The 23,350-nt window shown below is 43.4% G+C and overlaps 1 protein-coding gene and 5 non-coding genes across 6 annotated transcripts in view; 1 reads left to right on the top strand and 5 right to left on the bottom strand.

Annotated features, from left to right (window-relative positions):
- Positions 1-1,548: 1,548 nt before the first annotated feature.
- The window catches only part of LOC109885397 (small conductance calcium-activated potassium channel protein 3), a gene marked incomplete at its 5' end in the record, with an annotated part of 41,071 nt that continues 19,269 nt past the window's right edge, over positions 1,549-23,350 (top strand). The window contains 1 exon segment of the mRNA XM_031787406.1: positions 1,549-1,659. Within this exon segment, the coding sequence (XP_031643266.1) occupies positions 1,549-1,659 (111 nt within the window).
- Positions 14,914-15,075, bottom strand: LOC116353186 (U1 spliceosomal RNA). Its single transcript, XR_004202554.1, has one exon. It is a non-coding gene; the product is annotated as a U1 spliceosomal RNA (small nuclear RNA).
- Positions 16,201-16,365, bottom strand: LOC116353188 (U1 spliceosomal RNA). Its single transcript, XR_004202556.1, has one exon. It is a non-coding gene; the product is annotated as a U1 spliceosomal RNA (small nuclear RNA).
- Positions 17,491-17,654, bottom strand: LOC116353184 (U1 spliceosomal RNA). The gene has a single exon (XR_004202552.1). It is a non-coding gene; the product is annotated as a U1 spliceosomal RNA (small nuclear RNA).
- Positions 18,767-18,930, bottom strand: LOC116353185 (U1 spliceosomal RNA). Its single transcript, XR_004202553.1, has one exon. It is a non-coding gene; the product is annotated as a U1 spliceosomal RNA (small nuclear RNA).
- Positions 20,050-20,213, bottom strand: LOC116353183 (U1 spliceosomal RNA). Its single transcript, XR_004202551.1, has one exon. It is a non-coding gene; the product is annotated as a U1 spliceosomal RNA (small nuclear RNA).

The following is a 23,350-nucleotide window of genomic DNA, read 5'->3' as shown; positions in this document are numbered from 1 at the left end:
TCCTCCTCCTCCTCCTCCTCCTCCTTTCTCCTCCTCCTCCCTCTCACCCCCTCTCCTCCTCCCCTCTCCTCCTCCTCTCTCCTCCTCCCTCTCCTCCTCTCTCCTCTCCTCCTCTCTCCTCCTCCCTCTCCTCCCTCTCCTCCTCTCTCCTCCTCCCTCTCCTCCTCCCTCTCCTCCTCTCTCCTCCTCTCTCCTCCTCCCTCTCCTCTCCTCCTCCCTCTCCTCCTCTCTCCTCCTTCCTTTCCTCCTCTCTCACCAGCACATTCCTGTTCCCTCTCTTTCTCCTCCTCCTCCCTCTCATCCTCTCTCCTCCTCCTCTCTCCTCTCCTCCTCTCTCCTCCTCCCTCTCCTCCTCTCTCCTCCTCCCTCTCCCCCCTCTCTCCTCCTCTCTCCTCCTCCCTCTCCTCCTCCCTCTCCTCCTCTCTCCTCCTCCCTCTCCTTCTCTGTCCTCCTCCCTCTCCTCCTCTGTCCTCCTCCCTCTCCTCCTCTCTCACCAGCACATTCCTGTTCCCTCTCTTCTCCTGCTCCTCCCTCTCATCCTCTCTCCTCCTCCTCTCTCCTCCTCCCTCTCCTCCTCTCTCCTCCTCCCTCTCCTCCTCTCTCCTCCTTCCTCTCCCCCTCTCTACCGTACAAAACAGTATTTAATATGAAACTTAATTAACTTCCTGTCCTTTCTCTCTCTATCTCTTTCAGTCTCTCTCTCCCAGGGATGTCTGTGAGACTCTTTTCAAGCCACAGTTCTCCCTAAAATCAAAGTTTGTCAGACATTTTCCTAACGTCAGATGTTTTGTCGTTTGCTAAAGTAGTATTCCACATTCTATCTGTAGTTTAGACCCTGTTAGACCCTGTTAGACCCTGTTAGCTGCATGCATTAGGAGGAATCTACAGCCATCAATCCCAAGTCAATGGAAAGGATTGGCACCATCTAATTCAGACTGGCACCATCTAATAAGATTGAATTCTTATTCGTTTGGGATTGAGGCTTGCAGATTTCTCCTAATGCATAGAATCTTGACTTGAAGTTGGACCATTCTAGACGAATGAAAATGTCTGAGAACATTAGATTTTGAGACACAATATTCTTTAACTCTCTCTCTCTCTTTCAATTCAATTTCAATTTCTATTTAAGGGGCTTTATTGGCATGGGAAACATATGTTTACATTGCCAAAGCAAGTGAAATAGATAAACAAAGTGAAATAAAAATTCAAATGAGCAGTAAACATTACACTCACAAAAGTTCCAATGTAATAGAGACATTTCAAATGTCATAATGTCTCTCTCTCGCTCTCTCGCTCTCTTGCTCTCTTGCTCTCATCTGAGATTTATTCTCTCCCACTCCCTCCATCCTTGTTGACTGTTGATGATACACGCCTTTCTTTTCCCTCGCTTTTCCTAATTGAGATCCACTGATTGACAGATTGTGTTGACTCTCATCTCTCACTTACTCACTCACTCACTCACTCTCTCTCTCTCTCTCTCTCCTCTCTCTCTCTCCTCTCTCTCTCTCTCTCTCTCTCTCTCTCTCTCTCTCTCTCTCTCTCTCTCAGGGTGCGGGCTGTACAGCTCTGGTGGTTGCCGTGGTAGCAAGGAAGCTGGAGTTGACCAAGGCGGAGAAACACGTCCACAACTTCATGATGGACACACAACTCACCAAGAGGGTATGTCTGTGTGTGTGTGTTTATGTGAGTGTGTGTCTGCATGTGGTTTGTATGTGTATGTATGTGTCTGTGTTTGTATGCTGTTGGCCTCTGATCTGGTTCTCTGCTTTAGGGTTAGAAATAGGGGGGAGTTGGTGTGAGGGTTTTAAGTTGCTGAAAGCACTGATGACTCCCGAGCAGCACCGAAGCTCTGATTGGCCCTCAGATGCACACGCGGCACCCTGCAATGAAGTGACGCTGTTCCCCCAAGAGAGAGTGTTGTGTTGCCAGTATGGAAAGCACTGGGCAGGGGGACATATCTTTCTCTCCCGTTCCGTCCTCTTTCTCTCTATCTCCCCCTTCTACATCTTTCTTTACCCATCTGTATTTCTCACCCACCTTCTCTTCGCCCCTGGGTCATTCTCCCCTCCCTCCCTCCCTCCCTCCCTCCCTCCCTCCCTCCCTCCCTCCCTCCCTCCCTCCCTCCCTCCCTCCCTCCCTCCCTCCCCCTCCCTCCCTCCCTCCCTCCCTCCCTCTCTCCCTCCCTCCCTCCCTCCCTCCCTCCCTCCTTCCATCCATGCACTGGTCCTTCTCAATTTTTCATGCCGTTTAAAGATCCAAGTTTCAAAAATAGCCCCCACTATGAAATATGTAGGGTACATTATGTCTCTGTGTATCTGGCAGGCGAGAGGAGAGCAGAGCAGAGAGAGGTGATCAATAATTTTAGCTTAGATAAAGTATCGCCGCAGCAAAGGGAAAGAAGGACTCAGCTCCTCTCTGGGAAGGGGAAGCTCGGACCAGACCACAGCGAAGGGAAAGAAGGACTCAGCTCTCAGCTCCTCTCTGGGAAGGGGAAGCTCAGACCAGACCACAGCGAAGGGAAAGAAGGACTCAGCTCCTCTCTGGGAAGGGGAAGCTCGGACCAGACCACAGCGAAGGGAAAGAAGGACTCAGCTCCTCTCTGGGAAGGGGAAGCTCGGACCAGACCACAGCGAAGGGAAAGAAGGACTCAGCTCTCAGCTCCTCTCTGGGAAGGGGAAGCTCAGACCAGACCACAGCGAAGGGAAAGAAGGACTCAGCTCTCAGCTCCTCTCTGGGAAGGGGAAGCTCAGACCAGACGACAGCGAAGGGAAAGAAGGACTCAGCTCCTCTCTGGGAAGGGGAAGCTCGGACCAGACCACAGCGAAGGGAAAGAAGGACTCAGCTCCTCTCTGGGAAGGGGAAGCTCGGATCAGACCACAGCGAAGGGAAAGAAGGACTCAGCTCCTCTCTGGGAAGGGGAAGCTCGGACCATCCACAGCGAAGGGAAAGAAGGACTCAGCTCCTCTCTGGGAAGGGGAAGCTCGGATCAGACCACAGCGAAGGGAAATAAGGACTCAGCTCCTCTCTGGGAAGGGGAAGCTCGGACATGACCACAGCGAAGGGAAATAAGGACTCAGCTCTCAGCTCCTCTCTGGGAAGGGGAAGCTCGGACCAGACCACAACGGAAAACAGAGGAGCCACTTGGTCTCTTTAGGAAGTTTCACACACTCCGATGGAGTGCTCACTGGTACAGGCGAATGCACAAACACAAGCCTGCACATGCTCTGAGGCATGCACCCTGCCTGCAGTCTGGCACACACACAGTTACAAAGAACTGGGATTTTAGGGTCGAGGAAACTCCAGAATATTTGTAAAATGGCTGCAAAATGATCTCAGGGCTATAGTAGAGTGTAGTTTTCTTAGAGCGGTTTTATATTGGAAATTTTCCAGAACATTCATTGTATTAAAGGTTGCTACTGTGGATACACCGCCTGGGAACTTCAAGGACATTTTCTCTCTTATTCATCATTGACCTTTAAGGCTTAGATAAATATTTGGCCACTGTTTGTAATGTTAGGATGTAACCTTCTGAAAACCTTCAGGGAACTTTCTATTGGTCAGAAAACATCCTCTGTCTCCCATAGTAACTTGGTCAATTAATGACATTCACAGGTTAAACCACGTGTCAAACTCATTCCACGGAGGGCCGAGTGTATTCGTGTTTTCGCTCCTCCCTTGTACTTGATTGGTGAATTAAGATCACTGATTAGTAAGGAACTCCCAGCACCTGGTTGTCTTGGTCTTAATTCAATGGAAAAAAATAAAACCTGCAGACTCTAGGCCCTCCATGGAATGAGTTTGACACCCCTGAGTTATACCCAAAGCCAATAGGTTTGAGGTGGAAGCACAATGTATTTTATTCACTGACCTGTTGGCTATCTATTGGTTTTGTGTTTAGTTTTTGATCCCAACAAATCCCAAACGCACACTCTACCACACACAAACACCTCCCACAGGCCTTTAACTTGAGAAGTAGAGGTTTCTCCTGTATCCTAGGTGACATTAATTAGAGGCTCCAAGTGAAGATGACAAGGCCTTGTACGTCTCTTTCTCGCTCCCCTCTCTCGCTCTCTCTCTCTCTCTCTCTCTCTTGTCCTCATTCTTGTCCTAAACTCTCTGTATTTTCTTATTCAGCCCTTAACGCTCTCTCTCTTCTTTCTTATTCAGCCCTTAACTCTCTCTCTCCTTCTTATTCAGCCCTTAACTCTCTCTCTCTCTCTCCTTTCTTATTCAGCCCTTAACTCTCTCTCTCCTTCTTATTCAGCCCTTAACTCTCTCTCTCTCTCCTTTCTTATTCAGCCCTTAACTCTCTCTCTCTCTCCTTTCTTATTCAGCCCTTAACTCTCTCTCTCTCCTTTCTTATTCAGCCTTAACTCTCTCTCAATTCAATTCAATTCAAGGGCTTTATTGGCATGGGAAACATGTGTTAACATTGCCAAAGCAAGTGAGGTAGACAACATACAAAGTGAATATATAAAGTGAAAAACAACCAAAATTAACAGTAAACATTACACATACCGAAGTTTCAAAACAGTAAAGACATTACAAATGTCATATTATATATATATACAGTGTTCTAACAATGTACAAATGGCTAAAGGACACAAGATAAAATAAATAAGCATAAATATGGGTTGTATTTACAATGGTGTTTGTTCTTCACTGGTTGCCCTTTTCTCGTGGCAACAGGTCACAAATCTTGCTGCTGTGATGGCACACTGTGGAATTTCACCCAGTAGATATGGGAGTTTTTCAAAATTGGATTTGTTTTCGAATTCTTTGTGGATCTGTGTAATCTGAGGGAAATATGTCTCTCTAATATGGTCATACATTGGGCAGGAGGTTAGGAAGTGCAGCTCAGTTTCCACCTCATTTTGTGGGCAGTGAGCACATAGCCTGTCTTCTCTTGAGAGCCATGTCTGCCTACGGCGGCCTTGCTCAATAGCAAGGCTATGCTCACTGAGTCTGTACATAGTCAAGGCTTTCCTTAATTTTGGGTCAGTCACAGTGGTCAGGTATTCTGCCGCTGTGTACTCTCTGTGTAGGGCCAAATAGCATTCTAGTTTGCTCTGTTTTTTTGTTAATTCTTTCCAATGTGTTAAGTAGTTATCTTTTTGTTTTCTCATGATTTGGTTGGGTCTAATTGTGCTGCTGTCCTGGGGCTCTGTAGTGTGTGTTTGTGTTTGTGAACAGAGCCCCAGGACCAGCTTGCTTAGGGGACTCTTCTCCAGGTTCATCTCTCTGTAGGTGATGGCTTTGTTATGGAAGGTTTGTGAATCGCTTCCTTTTAGGTGGTTGTAGAATTTAACAGCTCTTTTCTGGATTTTGATAATTAGTGGGTATCGGCCTAATTCTGCTCTGCATGCATTATTTGGTGTTCTACGTTGTACACGGAGGATATTTTTGCAGAATTCTGCGTGCAGAGTCTCAATTTGGTGTTTGTCCCATTTTGTGAAGTCTTGGTTGGTGAGCGGACCCCCGACCTCACAACCATAAAGGGCAATGGGCTCTATGACTGATTCTCTCTCTCTCTCTCCTTTCTCATTCAGCCCTTAACGCTCTCTCTCTCCTTTCCTATTCAGCCCTTAACTCTCTCTCTCCTTCTTATTCAGCCCTTAACTCTCTCTCTCTCTCCTTTCTTATTCAGCCCTTAACTCTCTCTTTCTCTCCTTTCTTATTCAGCCCTTGACTCTCTCTCTCTCTCTCTCTCTCCTTTCTTATTCAGCCCTTAACTCTCTCTCTCTCTCTCTCTCCTTTCTTATTCAGCCCTTAACTCTCTCTCTCCTTCTTATTCAGCCCTTAACTCTCTCTCTCTCTCCTTTCTTATTCAGCCCTTAACTCTCAATTCAATTCAATTCAATTCAATTCAAGGGCTTTATTGGCATGGGAAACATGTGTTAACATTGCCAAAGCAAGTGAGGTAGACAACATACAAAGTGAATATATAAAGTGAAAAACAACAAAAATTAACAGTAAACATTACACATACATAAGTTTCAAAACAGTAAAGACATTACAAATGTCATATTATATATATATACAGTGTTCTAACAATGTACAAATGGCTAAAGGACACAAGATAAAATAAATAAGCATAAATATGGGTTGTATTTACAATGGTGTTTGTTCTTCACTGGTTGCCCTTTTCTCGTGGCAACAGGTCACAAATCTTGCTGCTGTGATGGCACACTGTGGAATTTCACCCAGTAGATATGGGAGTTTTTCAAAATTGGATTTGTTTTCGAATTCTTTGTGGATCTGTGTAATCTGAGGGCCACCCATATTTGGAATGATAAACATGAATAATTATAGTCATAACAATAATAGTAATAATAAGTAAGTTACTGTTTCAAATGCAGATGTTATTATTCAGTGTCCCTCAGGCTATGGCAGGAAAATACATATTTGGCTGCAAGAGGAGCCATTGCTCCTTCGCCCATGAGTATTCTTAGTTTTTCCTCTGGGTTCAATTTGTAAAAATGTGGAATATATGTAGTCATTTCTGTGAATAATGAATCTCTTTGTGAGGAATATTTATCACAGTAAAGGAGAAAGTGCATCTCTGTCTCTACCTCCCCTGTCATGCAGTGACCACATACACGCTCCTCTTTGGGTAGCCATGTCTTTTTATGTCTGCCGGTTTCTATTGCCAATCGGTGGTCACTCAGCCTGTACTTGGTAAGGATCTGTCTCTGCTTCGTATCTCTGACAGAGTAGAGATAATCAGCCAATTCATATTCTCTGTTTAGGGTCAGATAGCAATTTAGTCGGCTTTGGGATTTTGTTTCGTTTTTCCAGTATTGTAAATATGATTCCTTTGATTGGTTCATGATTTTGCTTATTGGAATTCTTTCTTTTGAAGCAGTGCTGGTGTCAGCTTGGTTGGTGAGGTCCAACACCAGCTGACTGAGAGGGCTCGTTTCTGGGCTCAGCTCTTGGGTTTGAAGTGCTTTAAATTGCAGACTCGAATTTGGACTTGAATTTAGATGGAGCCAAAATTTTTATGATCTTTTCTGTATCTTCATTATTACTGGAAAACGGCCCAATTCTGCCCTACATGCATTAGTTGGTGTATTTCTCTGGACTTGTAGGATTTTCCGACAGAATTCTGCATGTAGGGCTTCAATTGGATGTTTGTCCCACATTTTAAAATCCAGTTTATTGAGTGGTCCCCAAACCTCACTTCCATAAAGTGCTATTGGTAGGATTACACTGTCAAATATTTTAGTCCAAATTTTAATTGGGATGTTGATATTGAATAATTTCATTTTTATTGCATATATTGCTCTGCAGGCTTTTTCTTTGAGTGCATTCACTGCCACATTAAAGTTTCCCGATGCAGATATGGTCAGACCAAGGTAGGTGTAATTTTTTGTGTGTTCAATTAGGGTGTTGTTCAGGGTGAATTTACATTTGTGTTTCTGACATCTCGTTTTTTGGGGGAAAATCATGATTTTAGTTTTTGGGAAATTTACTGCCAGGGCCCAATTATGGCAATATTGCTCCAGAATATTAATGTTTTGTTGAAGACCTTCTTTAGTTGGTGATAGAAGTACCAAGTCATCAGCATATAGCAGGTATTTCACCTTTGTGTCAAATAGTGTGAGTCCTGGGGCTGGAGAATGGTCCATGTCTGCTAATTCATTGATATAAATGTTGAAAAGATTTGGACTCAAATTGCAGCCTTGTCTCACACCTCGACTTTGTGAAAATAATTATGTTCTTTGGTTTTTGATTTTTATTGCACACTTGTTTTCTGTGTACATACATTTTATTAAGTCATACACCTGACCACCAAGCCCAATTTGTAGAATTTTGTAGAATAGCCCTTCGTGCCAAATCGAATCAAATGCTTTTTTAAAGTCAATAAAGCAAGCAAAGATTTTGCCCTCTTTTTGTTGGTGGACGTGTTTATTAATTAGTGTGTGTAAGGTGTATATATGGTCAGTAGTGCGATGGTTAGGAAGAAAGCCAATTTGACATTTACTTATTACATTTTTTTCTTGAAGAAAGGTTTGAATTCTTGAATTCAAAATGCTACAGAAAATCTTTCCCAAGTTACTGTTGACGCAAATTCCCCTGTAATTATTGGGGTCTGATTTGTCTCCACTTTTGTGGACAGGGGAGATGAGCCCCTGGTTCCAGACTTCAGGGAAGCAGCCAGAAGTTAAAACCATGTTGAACAATTTAAGCACAGCATTTTGCAACTCAGGTGTGCTGTTTTTCAACATTTCATTTCTGATGTTGTCTACACCACAAGCCTTTTTTGATTTAATAGATTTTAGCTTTTCATTTAGTTCTTGTTGTGTTATTGGGTAATCTAATGGATTTTGGTTGTTTTTAATGACTGATTCAAGGATGTTCAATTTTTCTTTAATTTCTAATTGGTTCTGTCGTAAGCCTTTTTGTGGGATGTTTTTGTATAGATTATCAAAATAAGTTTTCCAAATTCCTACATCTTGTATGGCTAATTCTTGTGGCTTTGTTGTGCTCAAATTGTTCCACATGTCCCAGAACTGATTTTGGTCAATTGCGTTTTCAATTTCATCAAGTGTCTTGTTGGTATAATTCAATTTCTTGCATTTCAGTGTATGTTTATACTGTTTCAGAGTTTCAAAGTATTCATATCGTAGCTCTGGGTTGTTTGGCTGCTTATGTTTTTTGTTTGACATTTGTCGCAGGTGTTTTCTAATTGTTTTACATTCATTATCAAACCATTTGTCAGAAACATTTTGATTTTTGCTTCTGATGTTGCATTTCTTTGGTTTTCTCAAATTTGCTTCTGATGCTGCTTTTTGGAATATGCAGTTGATGTTTTGGGTAGCTGAATTGACACCATCTTTATTGTTTTGGTACTGTGAGTTATTGAAAAACTGTATAGAGTTCATCATTTCATTTGAGTTCAATGTTTCAATGAATCTCTCTGCACTGTTTGGAGCCCATCTGTACGATTGGTTTATGTTGTAGAGTTTATTGGGCTGTTTTTTTTGAATGAATATTGCCGGTTAATTTCTTCAGAAACACGTTGATCTGACTGTGATCTGACAATGGTGTCTGTGGTCTGACAGTGAATGCACTAATGGAGGAGGGGTCAATGTCAGTGATGGCATAATCGACTACACTTGTCCCAAGAGCTGAGCAGTAAGTAAACTGACCTAAAGAGTCCCCTCTGATTCTACCATTAAGCATGTACAGGCCTAAGGCTCGACAGAGATGTACTAACTCTTTGCCATTTTTGTTCAGTATTTGGTCAGGACTGTTCCTATTATTTATAATAGGGCTACTGTACAAGGAGGGGTGTCCAAATATGTGGTGGTTACCTCCCGCATCAGTGTAGTCAGGCTCAGAACCTGTTCTTGCATTGAAATCTCCACAAAGAAGCACTTTACCCTGCGCCTGAAATGTAATGATTTCTGTCTGGAGATTGTCAAAAAACTGATCATCATAATATGATGAATCTGAAGGAGGAGCATAAGCTGCACATATGTATACATCATTGTCACAATAGATTGTACCTTTGTTAAGTTTTAGCCAAATGTGAGTGGTACCTTTTTTCATTTCATTCAGTGCTAAGTCCTGCTTATGCCAAATGATGATTCCACCCGAGTCTCGGCCCCGTTTAACATTTTTATGTTTGATTGATGGTAGTGAACTTTCTCTATAGCCTGAGGGACACTGAGTATCTATGTCTCCACGACACCATGTTTCCAGTAGGATTATGATGTCCTGTCGCTTGATGTTTTTAATCAATTCTGGATTTGTTGTTTTATAACCAAAATGTGAAGAGTATAGGCCCTGGATATTCCAAGAGCTGATAGTTAATGATCTCATTTATAAAGTGATATTCACTGGTTTGAGTAAAGTACATCGAATAAAAAAAAAATATATATATATATATATATATATATATACATATATATACACATATACACACATGCATACATACACATATGCATATATACATACATACATACATATTTACATACATACACGCGCACACACCATTACATTACAATACCGGTGTCAATACATTTAGGAATATTTGTAAACAAATTAATAAGAATGGATTAATATTGCACATAAAATAAGTACAATGCAATCTGCAACCCTGTGTGTTTGTGTGTGTGTGTGTGCGTGTGCATGCCCGTGTGTGAATTAAAGGGACTGTCTAGCTCAGTAGTCTGCATATTAGTTGCAGTAGTTGGCGCACCTCTCCTATCTCTGATTGTTCTAGGGGTCTTCTGCCAGAGGTTACCTCAGCATATGTAGGCTGATGATCTGACTGATACATGGTGTGGACTGCATCATGTGGTCTACTTCCCTGAAGGGCAGTGTTCTGACCGACCCTGGAGTAGTGGTCAGAGCTGTGTTGTGATGGGCTGGGTCTAGTAGAGCTGTGTTGTGATGGGCCAGGTCTAGTAGAGCTGTGTTGTGATGGGTCAGGTCTAGTAGAGCTGTGTTGTGATGGGCCGGGTCTAGTAGAGCTGTGTTGTGATGGGCCGGGTCTAGTAGAGCTGTGTTGTGATGGGCCAGGTCTAGTAGAGCTGTGTTGTGATGGGACGGGTCTAGTAGAGCTGTGTTGTGATGGGACGGGTCTAGTTGTGCTGTCCTGAGGCGGGTCTGGTCTGGTAAATATGTGCTGTGTCTGGCTCTTTTTTTGCTATGTCTGGCTCTTTTCTCCTGGGGATGGTGGAGGTACTGTTGTTTCAGAAGGTGGGGCGGGGGACCTTTGTTGCTGGGGTGATGGGTGTGTGGGTCCCTGCCAAGTGTTGCATCTTTTAGGTCCTTGGCAAAGGTTCTGATACTGTCCTGATCAAGATGTATATTATCATATAAGTGTTGACATGTCAGAGTGGGGTGGTGAGCCGTTCTGACGTTGAGCAGTGAGGCACAGTCCACAGTGATCTGTTGATTTATTTTGTCAATCAACTTTCTTGGTAGGAGGGTGGACACAACTATATTGGTTGTTGGGAACATAGCCTGTGCCCGTTCTGCCACTCTTCTCAATGCCCCAGATACATTTTCACCTTTGGCATGAAGGTCGTTTGTGCCAGTGTGGATGATGATGTTGTCAGGGGTGTCAATCCTGGTCTGACTGAGTAGCTGCATTGCACTCTCAGTTGTAGGACACCAGAACTTATACACCTGGTGTCTAGGGAATCATCTTTCCTGGACTTAAGAACTGCAATCCTAATTTGAATCAATTAGGATTGCAGTTGTCGGTGATTGTCTGGGTGGAGCAGACTGGGAGGCTGGTATTCTGACCTGGGCTGGAGCAGACTGGGAGGCTGGTAGGTTGACCTGGGCTGGAGCAGACTGGGAGGCTGGTATTCTGACCTGGGCTGGAGCAGACTGAGAGGCTGGTAGGTTGACCTGGGCTGGAGCAGACTGAGAGGCTGGTAGGTTGACCTGGGCTGGAGCAGACTGGTAGGCTGGTAGGTTGACCTGGGCTGGAGCAGACTGAGAGGCTGGTAGGTTGACCTGGGCTGGAGCAGACTGAGAGGCTGGTTGGCTGACCTGGGCTGGAGCAGACTGGTAGGCTGGTGCAGTGTCATCAGGCTGTGTGGTGGAGGCCATGCTGGTCTCAGGTTCTGCTTGCGTTGTACCAAGCTGGTGGACATGTTCTCTAGATGCAGAGGACACAATGACTCTCTGCCGGTTGAGGGTGTCAATGTACCTCTCTTTTTGTTTGAGCTCCTTTCTTGTTGTGCTCAGATGGTCTCTGAGGTCATCATTTGTCTGACTCAGCTTGTCCATTCTGCTTTCTAATTTAGCAATAGATGCTCTGCTCTCCTCCCTGAACTGTTTCATCTCTTCTTTTAGTTTCTGGACAGTGTCCTCCTCTTGAAGCTTGTTCTCTCTGAGTTCTATGACCTCTGCTTCGACTAGAGAGAGGGTGTTGTGGAAACGTTGCATAGCAGGTGTTCTTATTGAAATGGACATGTCCTTGACTCTGTCTGTTGCAGGTGAGGTAGGTAAAGGGACATTGAGGGCTTCCTGCTGGGTCACAGAGACCATTGGGGTCTGCTTTTCTCCATCTCCCTCCTTGACTTTTTCCTCAGTTTCTGAGATGATGTCAGCGTCTGCTTTTAGGGTAGCAAACCTATTCTCAAAAGCCTGGAGGCTTGAATCATTGCCTTGTATCAATACAGTTCCATTATTATATAAGTTTACTGTTTGATATGTGTTGCTCTGGTCAGCTTCTTCAAAAATGCTGATCTGACATCCTTGGCTGATGCCCCTCTTTTTTGAGAAAGGGAAATGGTTGCAAATAACCTTTTTCCATATGTTCCCTCGATTGGTATTAAAGATTAAATTTGCTTTTGTTTTGTAACTGGTAAGATCTGCAAACAGGCATTCATGGTTCTGTCCCATCAACAAACCTTTGAAACTTTTCTTAGCTTTCTCTGTTTGGATGTCTGGTGGGTAAACAATTTCCATAGCAACGCTGGTGATGTTGGCTACAATGTTGCAATAGAAGTGCTGTTTCTTGTATTATGGTCTCTCTCTCTCTCTCTCTCACACTCTCTCTCACCCTCTCTCTCTCTCTCTCTCTCTTTCTCTCTCTCTCTCTCTTGTCCTCATTCTTGTCCTTAACTCTCTCTTTCTTTTCTTATTCAGCCCTTAACTCTCTCTCTCTCTCTCTCTCCTTTCTTATTCAGCCCTTAACTCTCTCTCTCCTTTCTTATTCATCCCTTGACTCTCTCTCTCTCTCTCTCTCTCTCTCTCTCTCTCTCTCCTTTCTTATTCAGCCCTTGACTCTCTCTCTCTCTCTCTCTCTCTCTCTCTCTCCTTTCTTATTCATCCCTTGACTCTCTCTTTTTCAGCAGCTGCTCAATTTGGAACTTCGGAACTTCCTTCTCTCTCTCTCTCTCTCTCTCTCTCTCTCTCTCTCTCTCTCTCTCTCTTGTCCTCATTCTTGTCCTAACTCTCTCTTTCCTTTCTTATTCAGTCCTTAACTCTCTCTCTCTCTCTCTCTCTCCTTTCTTATTCAGCCCTTAACTCTCTCTCTCCTTTCTTATTCAGCCCTTAACTCTCTCTCTCCTTTCTTATTCAGCCCTTAACTCTCTCTCTCTCTCTCCTTTCTTATTCAGCCCTTGACTCTCTCTCTCTCTCTCTCTCTCTCTCTCTCTCTCTCCTTTCTTATTCAGCCCTTGACTCTCTCTCTCTCTCCTTTCTTATTCAGCCCTTAACTCTCTCTCTCTCTCTCCTTTCTTATTCAGCCCTTAACTCTCTCTCTCCTTTCTTATTCATCCCTTGACTCTCTCTCTCTCTCTCTCTCTCTCTCTCTCTCCTTTCTTATTCAGCCCTTGACTCTCTCTCTCTCTCTCTCTCTCCTTTCTTATTCATCCCTTGACTCTCTCTCTCTCTCTCTCTCTCTCTCCTTTCTTATTCAGCCCTTGACTCTCTCTCTCTCCTTTCTTATTCAGCCCTTAACTTTCTCTCTCTCTCACACACTCTCTCTCTCACCCTCTCTCTCTCTCTCTCTCTCTCTCTCTCTATCGTCGGAGTGCATGCTGGGAGTGCATGCTGGGAGTGAGTCGTCAAGCAGGGGTGATTGTGAGAGCGAATGGAATTTCTTTTTTCACTCTATCGGGTTTTGTATGTATATATATATATATTGATTAGTTTAGTTGTTTTAAGGGTATCTTGTTTAAACTATCACTAAGCACGTATAGGGGTGGTGGGATCTTTGAGGTTGGTTTTTCGCGAGGGCACAACCAGCGGGTGGGGCTGGTTGCTATGGCCACTCGCGGAAATGGAGAGTTTGAAAAACTTAGTCGGAGGCATGGAGTAAAGATTCCTGCTGCGACAGGGTGTTCAGTGGAAGAATGTAGCTTGGCTGTGGGTGCTATCATTGGGTATGATAGCATCAAATCAGCCTCAAGGATGAATAGCGCTGTAGTGATATTCTTAGATTCAATTGAAAAGGTGAATAAAATAGTTGAGAGGGGTGTTGTGTTGCGGGAGACACAGACGCCGGTATTTCCGCTTATGAATCCTGCGAAGAAAGTCATGCTTTCTAACGTGCCACCATTTGTTAGAGATGAAGTGTTAGAGCGAGAGTTATCGCGCCATGGTCAAATAGTATCTACAATAAAGAAGGTTCTTTTTGGATGCAAATCTCCGTTGTTGAAACATGTCGTGTCTCATAGGAGACAAGTGCATATGATTTTAAAAAAGGAAGGAGATTAACTGAATTTAGCGTTTAGCTTTAAGATTGATGGATTTGATTATGTCTTCTATGCATCTACTGAATCAATGAAATGCTTTGGATGTGGAAGAGAGGGGCATTTGGTGCGTAGTTGTCCCGAAATGAGCGCGCTGAGCCTGGTAGTAGTTTTAGTGCGAGTGCAACTAACGCACCACCGCGAGGGAATGAACATAATAAGGGTACAGGAGAAGAGAGAAGGTGGGCAGATGTGGTTGGAAAAGCAGGAGAGGAAGGCAGTGTGGATACGGGGGCAATTGTGGTAGATCAGAACAAAGAGGGAGGGGAAACCGTAGGTGAGATTGCGACTGCTGTCGCTGAGGTGGTGTTGGAAAATGAAATTGGAAGTCAAGAGGAGATTGAAATAATGGAAAAGGAAGCGGATGTTTCAAAATACCGAGGAGTAAAAGGAAGAATTTAAGGGGTGGTGAAGGGTCTAATTCTAAGAGAAAGGTAGAGTTTGATAAATCAATTGAAGATGAACAAGGTGTAGAGATGGTGGAGTATTCTTCTGGGGAGGATAGTGAGAGTGAGTCGTCTGACGCTTCACAACAATATAGTGAGATAAATGGGGTGGAAGGGAGGTATGGGATCGAGAGGATACGTACAAATGTCCCTCTCAACACGAACTCAATAGAAGTGAGAGTTAAATGAAACACATGGAATTAAATATGTACCTTAATTGTTTTTAACATCAAGATCAGGGAGAGCGCGAACGCAGTCCCCACTACCAGAATTATGCAATCGAGATTTCCACATTTGAGAAATTCGCAGGGGTCAGCACAGCCGGAGTGCAATGGCTGAGCCTCGCCCTGGGTGAACCGCCTTTCTTGATCACGGTGTCTCCCTTGCCAGGTAAGTATGAGTTGTACACGTTGGTAGAGGAGCACTCCTTCCAGGACAAAGGTGTTTGACTCACGGTTACCACTTCTACTACTGATATACCACATCATATTGAACAAGGTTTAATGATGTTTACGAATACAATTGCGGACAAGGTGAAGAAAAAGCAATACATTTTGTTTTACTATATTATATCACGGACCGACTGTTTTCTCATCATGCAACACGGCATAAATTCTATATACATTGAATTTCTTGTCTAAATGTCCGTCTGGTTACACACAAGTAGGCGATGTACCAAAATGCTGAAATCACATTCGTGCACACAGCCAACCGAAAGACACCACTTATTTCTGGTGTTTTGTAGCGTTCCAGACGTTGTAGGAATAGTTTCATCACGCTTGTTTTCTGCTCTCAGTAAAATATGATTCCACCATCGACCACAGGGTGGCATACGACCAACAGATATGGAGGAGAAACAGTAGCCTACTACTTCAACTTTGACTGATTTTATCAGGAAATAAGTGGACCAGGGACATGTCTGTGGAATGGTAATGGTTGACCAGGGTGTCTGTTGTCATGGTAATGGTTGACCAGAAAATGTCTGTTGTCATGGTAATGTTTGACCAGGGAAATGTCTGTTGTCAAGGTAATGGTTGACCGGGGAAATGTCTGTGGGAATGGTTGACCAGGGGCATGTCTGTGGCATGGTAATGGTTGAGCAGGCAATGACTGTGGCAGTGGTAATGGTTGACATTTTCTGTGGACTTAAATGACAAACTGTCCTATAAATGATGTTAATAATCTAGCAAATAAAAGACCTCAATCCAGAAAACGTCATGAGGGCACAAATGAATGCCATTCACAAGTAGGCCAACCTTTTCCTTGACACTTATCGGGACATGAAGGCATAAGTCACCAGTGCTACAATAACATATCACCACATCCGGGTTATCAGAAGACAAAAATGTATCTCTGAGGCCTTAGTTGACTTATAAACAGACCCTACATTCTATAGCCATTCTCTGATAAGAACATGTAAATTTTGACAAATGTCCGCTCTCAACACGAAACTCAATAGAAGTGAGAGTTAAATGAAACACATGGAATTAAATATGTACCTTAAGTGTTTTTAACATCAAGATCAGGGGAGAGCGCGAACCAGTCCCCCACTACCAGAAATTATGCAATCGAGATTTCCACATTTGAGAAATTCGCAGGGTGTCAGCACAGCCGGAGTGGCAATGGCTGAGCCTCGCCCTGGGTGAACCGCCTTCTTGATCACGGTGTCTCCCTTGCCAGGTAAGTATGAGTTGTACACGTTGGTAGAGGAGCACTCCTTCCAGGACAAGGGTGTTTGACTCACGGTTACCACTTCTACTACTGATATACCACATCATATTGAACAAGGTTTAATGATGTTTACGAATCAATTGCGGACAAGGTGAAGAAAAACAGCAATACATTTTGTTTTACTATATATATCACGGACCGGACTGTTTCTCATCATGCAACACGGCATAAATTCTATATACATTGAATTTCTTGTCTAAATGTCCGTCTGGTTACACACAAGTAGGCGATGTACCAAAATGCTGAAATCACATTCGTGCACACAGCCAACCGAAAGACACCACTTATTTTCTGGTGTTTGTAGCGTTCCAGACGTTGTAGGAATAGTTTCATCACGCTTGTTTTCTGCTCTCAGTAAATATGATTCCACCCATCGACCACAGGGTGGCAATACGACCAACAGATATGGAGGAGAAACAGTAGCCTACTACTTCAACTTTGACTGATTTTATCAGGAAATCAGTGGCCAGGGACCTGTCTGTGGAATGGTAATGGTTGACCGAGGGCAATGTCTGTTGTCATGGTAATGGTGACCAGAAAATGTCTGTTGTCATGGTAATGTTGACCAGGGAAATGTCTGTTGTCAAGGTAATGTGTTGACCAGGGAATGTCGTGGAATGGTTGACCAGGAGCAATGTCTGTGGCATGGTATGGTTGAGCAGGGGCAAGACTGTGGCATGGTAATGGTTGACATTTTTGTGGACTTAAATGACAACTGTCCTATAAATGAGTTTAATAATCTAGCAAATAAACGACCTCAATCCAGAAAACGTCATGAGGGCACAACATGATCCATTCACAATAGGGTGGCCTGTTCCTTTGACATTATCGGAGACATGACAGGCATAATCACCAGTGCTACCAGTAACATATCAACACACATCCGGGTTATCAGAAGACAAAAATGTATCTCTGAGGCCTTAGTTGACTTATAAACAGACCCTACATTCTATAGCCATTCATCTGATAAGAACATGTAAATGTTGACAAATGTCCCTCTCAACACGAAACTCAATAGAAGTGAGAGTTAAATGAAACACATGGAATTAAATATGTACCTTAATTGTTTTTAACATCAAGATCAGGGGAGAGCGCGAACGCAGTCCCCCACTACCAGAAATTATGCAATCGAGATTTCCACATTTGAGAAATTCGCAGGGGTCAGCACAGCCGGAGTGCAATGGCTGAGCCTCGCCCTGGGTGAACCGCCTTCTTGATCACGGTGTCTCCCTTGCCAGGTATATGAGTTGTACACGTTGGTAGAGGAGCACTCCTTCCAGGACAAAGGTGTTTGACTCACGGTTACCACTTCTACTACTGATATACCACATCATATTGAACAAGGTTTAATGATGTTTACGAATACAATTGCGGACAAGGTGAAGAAAAAGCAATACATTTTGTTTTACTATATTATATCACGGACCGACTGTTTTCTCATCATGCAACACGGCATAAATTCTATATACATTGAATTCTTGTCTAAATGTCCGTCTGGTTACACACAAGTAGGCGATGTACCAAAATGGCTGAAATCACATTCGTGCACACAGCCAACCGAAAGACACCACTTATTTCTGGTGTTTTGTAGCGTTCCAGACGTTGTAGGAATAGTTTTCATCACGCTTGTTTCTGCTCTCAGTAAAATATGATTCCACCATCGACCACAGGGTGGCATACGACCAACAGATATGGAGGAGAACAGTAGCCACTACTTCAACTTTGACTGATTTTATCAGGAATAAGTGGACCAGGACATGTCTGTGGAATGGTAATGGTTTGACCAGGGCAATGTCTGTTGTCATGGTAATGGTTGACCAGAAAATGTCTGTTGTCATGGTAATGTTTGAACCAGGGAAATGTCTGTTGTCAAGGTAATGGTTGACCAGGGAAAATGTCTGTGGAATGGTTGACCAGGGCAATGTCTGTGGCATGGTAAGGGTTGAGCAGGCAAATGACTGTGGCATGGTAATGGTTGACATGTTCTGTGGACTTAAATGACAACTGTCCTATAAATGATTTAATAATCTAGCAAATAAAAGACCTCATCCAGAAAAACGTCATGAGGGGCACAAAATGATCCCTTCACAAGTAGGCCTTTTCCTTGACATATCGGGACTGACAGGCATAATCACCAGTGCTACAATACATATCACACACAATCCGGGTTTCAGAAGACAAAAATGTATCTCTGAGGCCTTAGTTGACTTATAACAACCCTACATTCTATAGCCATTCATCTGATTAAGAACATGTAAATGTTGACAAATGTCCCTCTCAACACGAAACTCAATAGAAGTGAGAGTTAAATGAAACACATGGAATTAAATATGTACCTTAATTGTTTTAACATCAAGATCAGGGAGAGCGCGACGCAGTCCCCCACTACCAGAAATTATGCAATCGAGATTTCCACATTTGAGAAATTCGCAGGGGTCAGCACAGCCGGAGTGCAATGGCTGAGCCTCGCCCTGGGTGAACCGCCCTTCTTGATCACGGTGTCTCCCTTGCCAGGTAAGTATGAGTTGTACACGTTGGTAGAGGAGCACTCCTTCCAGGACAAAGGTGTTTGACTCACGGTTACCACTTCTACTACTGATATACCACATCATATTGAACAGGTTTAATGATGTTTACGAATACAATTGCGGACAAGGTGAAGAAAAAAGCAATACATTTTGTTTACTATATTATATCACGGACCCGACTGTTTTCTCATCATGCAACACGGCATAAATTCTATATACATTGAATTTCTTTGTCTAAATGTCCGTCTGGTTACACACAAGTAGGCGATGTACCAAAATGCTGAAATCACATTCGTTGCACACAGCCAACCGAAAGACACCACTTATTTCTGGTGTTTTGTAGCGTTCCAGACGTTGTAGGAATAGTTTCATCACGCTTGTTTTTCTGCTCTCAGTAAAATATGATTCCCACCATCGACCACAGGGTGGCATACGACAACAGATATGGAGGAGAAACAGTAGCCTACTACTTCACTTTGACTGTTTTATCAGGAAATAAGTGGACCAGGGACATGTCTGTGGAATGGTAATGGTTGACCAGGGCAATGTCTGTTGTCATGTATGGTTGACCAGAAAATGTCTGTTGTCATGGTAATGTTTGACCAGGGAAATGTCTGTTGTCAAGGTAATGGTTGACCAGGGAAATGTCTGTGGAATGGTTGACCAGGGCAATGTCTGTGGCATGGTAATGGTTGAGCAGGGCAATTGACTGTGGCATGGTATGGTTGACATTTTCTGTGGACTTAAATGACAAACTGTCCTATAAATGATTTAATAATCTAGCAAATAAAAGACCTCAATCCAGAAAACGTCATGAGGGCACAAAATGATCCATTCACAAGTAGGCCTTTTCCTTGACATTATCGGGACATGACAGGCATAATCACCAGTGCTACAATAACATATCACACACATCCGGTTATCAGAAGACAAAAATGTATCTCTGAGGCCTTAGTTGACTTATAAACAGACCCTACATTCTATAGCCATTCATCTGATAAGAACATGTAAATGTTGACAAATGTCCCTCTCAACACGAAACTCAATAGAAGTGAGAGTTAAATGAAACACATGGAATTAAATATGTACCTTAATTGTTTTTAACATCAAGATCAGGGGAGAGCGCGAACGCAGTCCCCCACTACCAGAAATTATGCAATCGAGATTTCCACATTTGAGAAATTCGCAGGGGTCAGCACAGCCGGAGTGCAATGGCTGAGCCTCGCCCTGGGTGAACCGCCTTCTTGATCACGGTGTCTCCCTTGCCAGGTAAGTATGAGTTGTACACGTTGGTAGAGGAGCACTCCTTCCAGGACAAAGGTGTTTGACTCACGGTTACCACTTCTACTACTGATATACCACATCATATTGAACAAGGTTTAATGATGTTTACGAATACAATTGCGGACAAGGTGAAGAAAAAGCAATACATTTTGTTTTACTATATTATATCACGGACCGACTGTTTTCTCATCATGCAACACGGCATAAATTCTATATACATTGAATTTCTTGTCTAAATGTCCGTCTGGTTACACACAAGTAGGCGATGTACCAAAATGCTGAAATCACATTCGTGCACACAGCCAACCGAAAGACACCACTTATTTCTGGTGTTTTGTAGCGTTCCAGACGTTGTAGGAATAGTTTCATCACACGCTTGTTTTCTGCTCTCAGTAAAATATGATTCCACCATCGACCACAGGGTGGCATACGACCAACAGATATGGAGGAGAAACAGTAGCCTACTACTTCAACTTTGACTGATTTTATCAGGAAATAAGTGGACCAGGGACATGTCTGTGGAATGGTAATGGTTGACCAGGGCAATGTCTGTTGTCATGGTAATGGTTGACCAGAAAATGTCTGTTGTCATGGTAATGTTTGACCAGGGAAATGTCTGTTGTCAAGGTAATGGTTGACCAGGGAAATGTCTGTGGAATGGTTGACCAGGGCAATGTCTGTGGCATGGTAATGGTTGAGCAGGGCAATGACTGTGGCATGGTAATGGTTGACATTTTCTGTGGACTTAAATGACAAACTGTCCTATAAATGATTTAATAATCTAGCAAATAAAAGACCTCAATCCAGAAAACGTCATGAGGGCACAAAATGATCCATTCACAAGTAGGCCTTTTCCTTGACATTATCGGGACATGACAGGCATAATCACCAGTGCTACAATAACATATCACACACATCCGGGTTATCAGAAGACAAAAATGTATCTCTGAGGCCTTAGTTGACTTATAAACAGACCCTACATTCTATAGCCATTCATCTGATAAGAACATGTAAATGTTGACAAATGTCCCTCTCACTCTCTCCTTTCTTATTCAGCCCTTAACTCTCTCTCTCCTTTCTTATTCAGCCCTTGACTCTCTCTCTCTCTCTCTCTCTCTCTCTCCTTTCGATAGCCCTGACTCTCTCTCTCTCTCTCACTCTCTCTCTCTCTCTCTCTTCCTCTCTCTCTCTCTCCTTTCTTATTCATCCCTTGACTCTCTCTCTCTCCTTTCTTATTCAGCCCTTAACTCTCTCTCTCTCTCCTTTCTTATTCAGCCCTTGACACTCCTCTCTCTCCTTTCTTATTCAGCCCTTAACTCTCTCTCTCACTTTCTTATTCAGCCCTTGACTCTCTCTCTCTCTCTCTCTCTCCTTTCTATTCAGCATTAACTCTCTTCTCCTTTCTTATTCAGCCCCTTAACTCTCTCTCTCTTCCTTTCTTATCAGCCCTTGACTCTCTCTCTCTCTCTCCTCTCTCTCTCTCTCTCTCTCTCTCTCCTTTCTTATTCATCCCTTGGACTCTCTCTCTCTCCTTTCTTATTCAGCCCTTAACTCTCTCTCTCTCTCCTTTCTTATTCCAGCCCCTTAACTCTCTCTCTCTCTCTCTCCTTTCTTATTCAGCCCCTTAACTCTCTCTCTCTCTCTCACACTCTCTCTCTCACCCTCTCTCTCTCTCTGTCTCTCTTTCTCTCTCTCTCTCTCTCTCTCTCTCTTGTCCTCATTCTTGTCCTTAACTCTCTCTTTCTTTTCTTATTCAGCCCTTAACTCTCTCTCTCTCTCTCCTTTCTTATTCAGCCCTTAACTCTCTCTCTCCTTTCTTATTCAGCCCTTGACTCTCTCTCTCTCTCTCTCTCTCTCTCTCTCTCTCCTTTCTTATTCATCCCTTGACTCTCTCTCTCTCTCTCCTTTCTTATTCAGCCTTTAACTCTCTCTCTCTCTCTCTCTCTCTCTCTCTCTTGTCCTCATTCTTGTCCTAACTCTCTCTTTCTTTTCTTATTCAGCCCTTAACTCTCTCTCTCTCTCTCCTTTCTTATTCAGCCCTTAACTCTCTCTCTCCTTTCTCATTCAGCCCTTAACTCTCTCTCTCTCTCTCCTTTCTTATTCAGCCCTTAACTCTCTCTCTCTCTCCTTTCTTATTCAGCCTTTAACTCTCTCTCTCTCTCTCCTTTCTTATTCAGCCCTTAACTCTCTCTCTCCTTTCTTATTCAGCCTTTAACTCTCTCTCTCTCTCTCCTTTCTTATTCAGCCCTTAACTCTCTCTCTCTCTCTCCTTTCTTATTCAGCCCTTAACTCTCTCTCTCCTTTCTCATTCAGCCCTTAACTCTCTCTCTCTCTCTCCTTTCTTATTCAGCCCTTAACTCTCTCTCTCTCTCCTTCTTATTCAGCCTTTAACTCTCTCTCTCTCTCTCTCTCTCTCTCTCTCTCTTGTCCTCATTCTTGTCCTAACTCTCTCTTTCTTTTCTTATTCAGCCCTTAACTCTCTCTCTCTCTCTCCTTTCTTATTCAGCCCTTAACTCTCTCTCTCCTTTCTCATTCAGCCCTTAACTCTCTCTCTCTCTCTCCTTTCTTATTCAGCCCTTAACTCTCTCTCTCTCTCCTTCTTATTCAGCCCTTGACTCTCTCTCTCTCTCTCCTTTCTTATTCAGCCCTTAACTCTCTCTCTCCTTTCTTATTCAGCCCTTGACTCTCTCTCTCTCTCTCTCTCTCTCTCTCTCCTTTCTTATTCAGCCCTTGACTCTCTCTCTCTCTCTCTCTCTCTCTCTCTCTCTCTCTCTCTCTCTCCTTTCTTATTCATCCCTTGACTCTCTCTCTCTCCTTTCTTATTCAGCCCTAACTCTCTCTCTCTCTCCTTTCTTATTCAGCCCTTGACACTCTCTCTCTCTCCTTTCTTATTCAGCCCTTAACTCTCTCTCTCCTTTCTTATTCAGCCCTTGACTCTCTCTCTCTCTCTCTCTCCTTTCTTATCAGCATTAACTCTCTCTCTCCTTTCTTATTCAGCCCTTGACTCTCTCTCTCTCTCTCTCTCTCTCTCTCTCTCTCTCTCTCCTTTCTTATTCATCCCTTGACTCTCTCTCTCTCCTTTCTTATTCAGCCCTTAACTCTCTCTCTCTCTCCTTTCTTATCCAGCCCT

The sequence above is a fragment of the Oncorhynchus kisutch genome, linkage group LG13 (genome assembly GCF_002021735.2).
Source record: "Oncorhynchus kisutch isolate 150728-3 linkage group LG13, Okis_V2, whole genome shotgun sequence".
NCBI lineage: Eukaryota > Metazoa > Chordata > Actinopteri > Salmoniformes > Salmonidae > Oncorhynchus > Oncorhynchus kisutch.
Note: the sequence above shows the minus strand (reverse complement) of the source record. Positions and strands in the feature narration are given on the sequence as shown.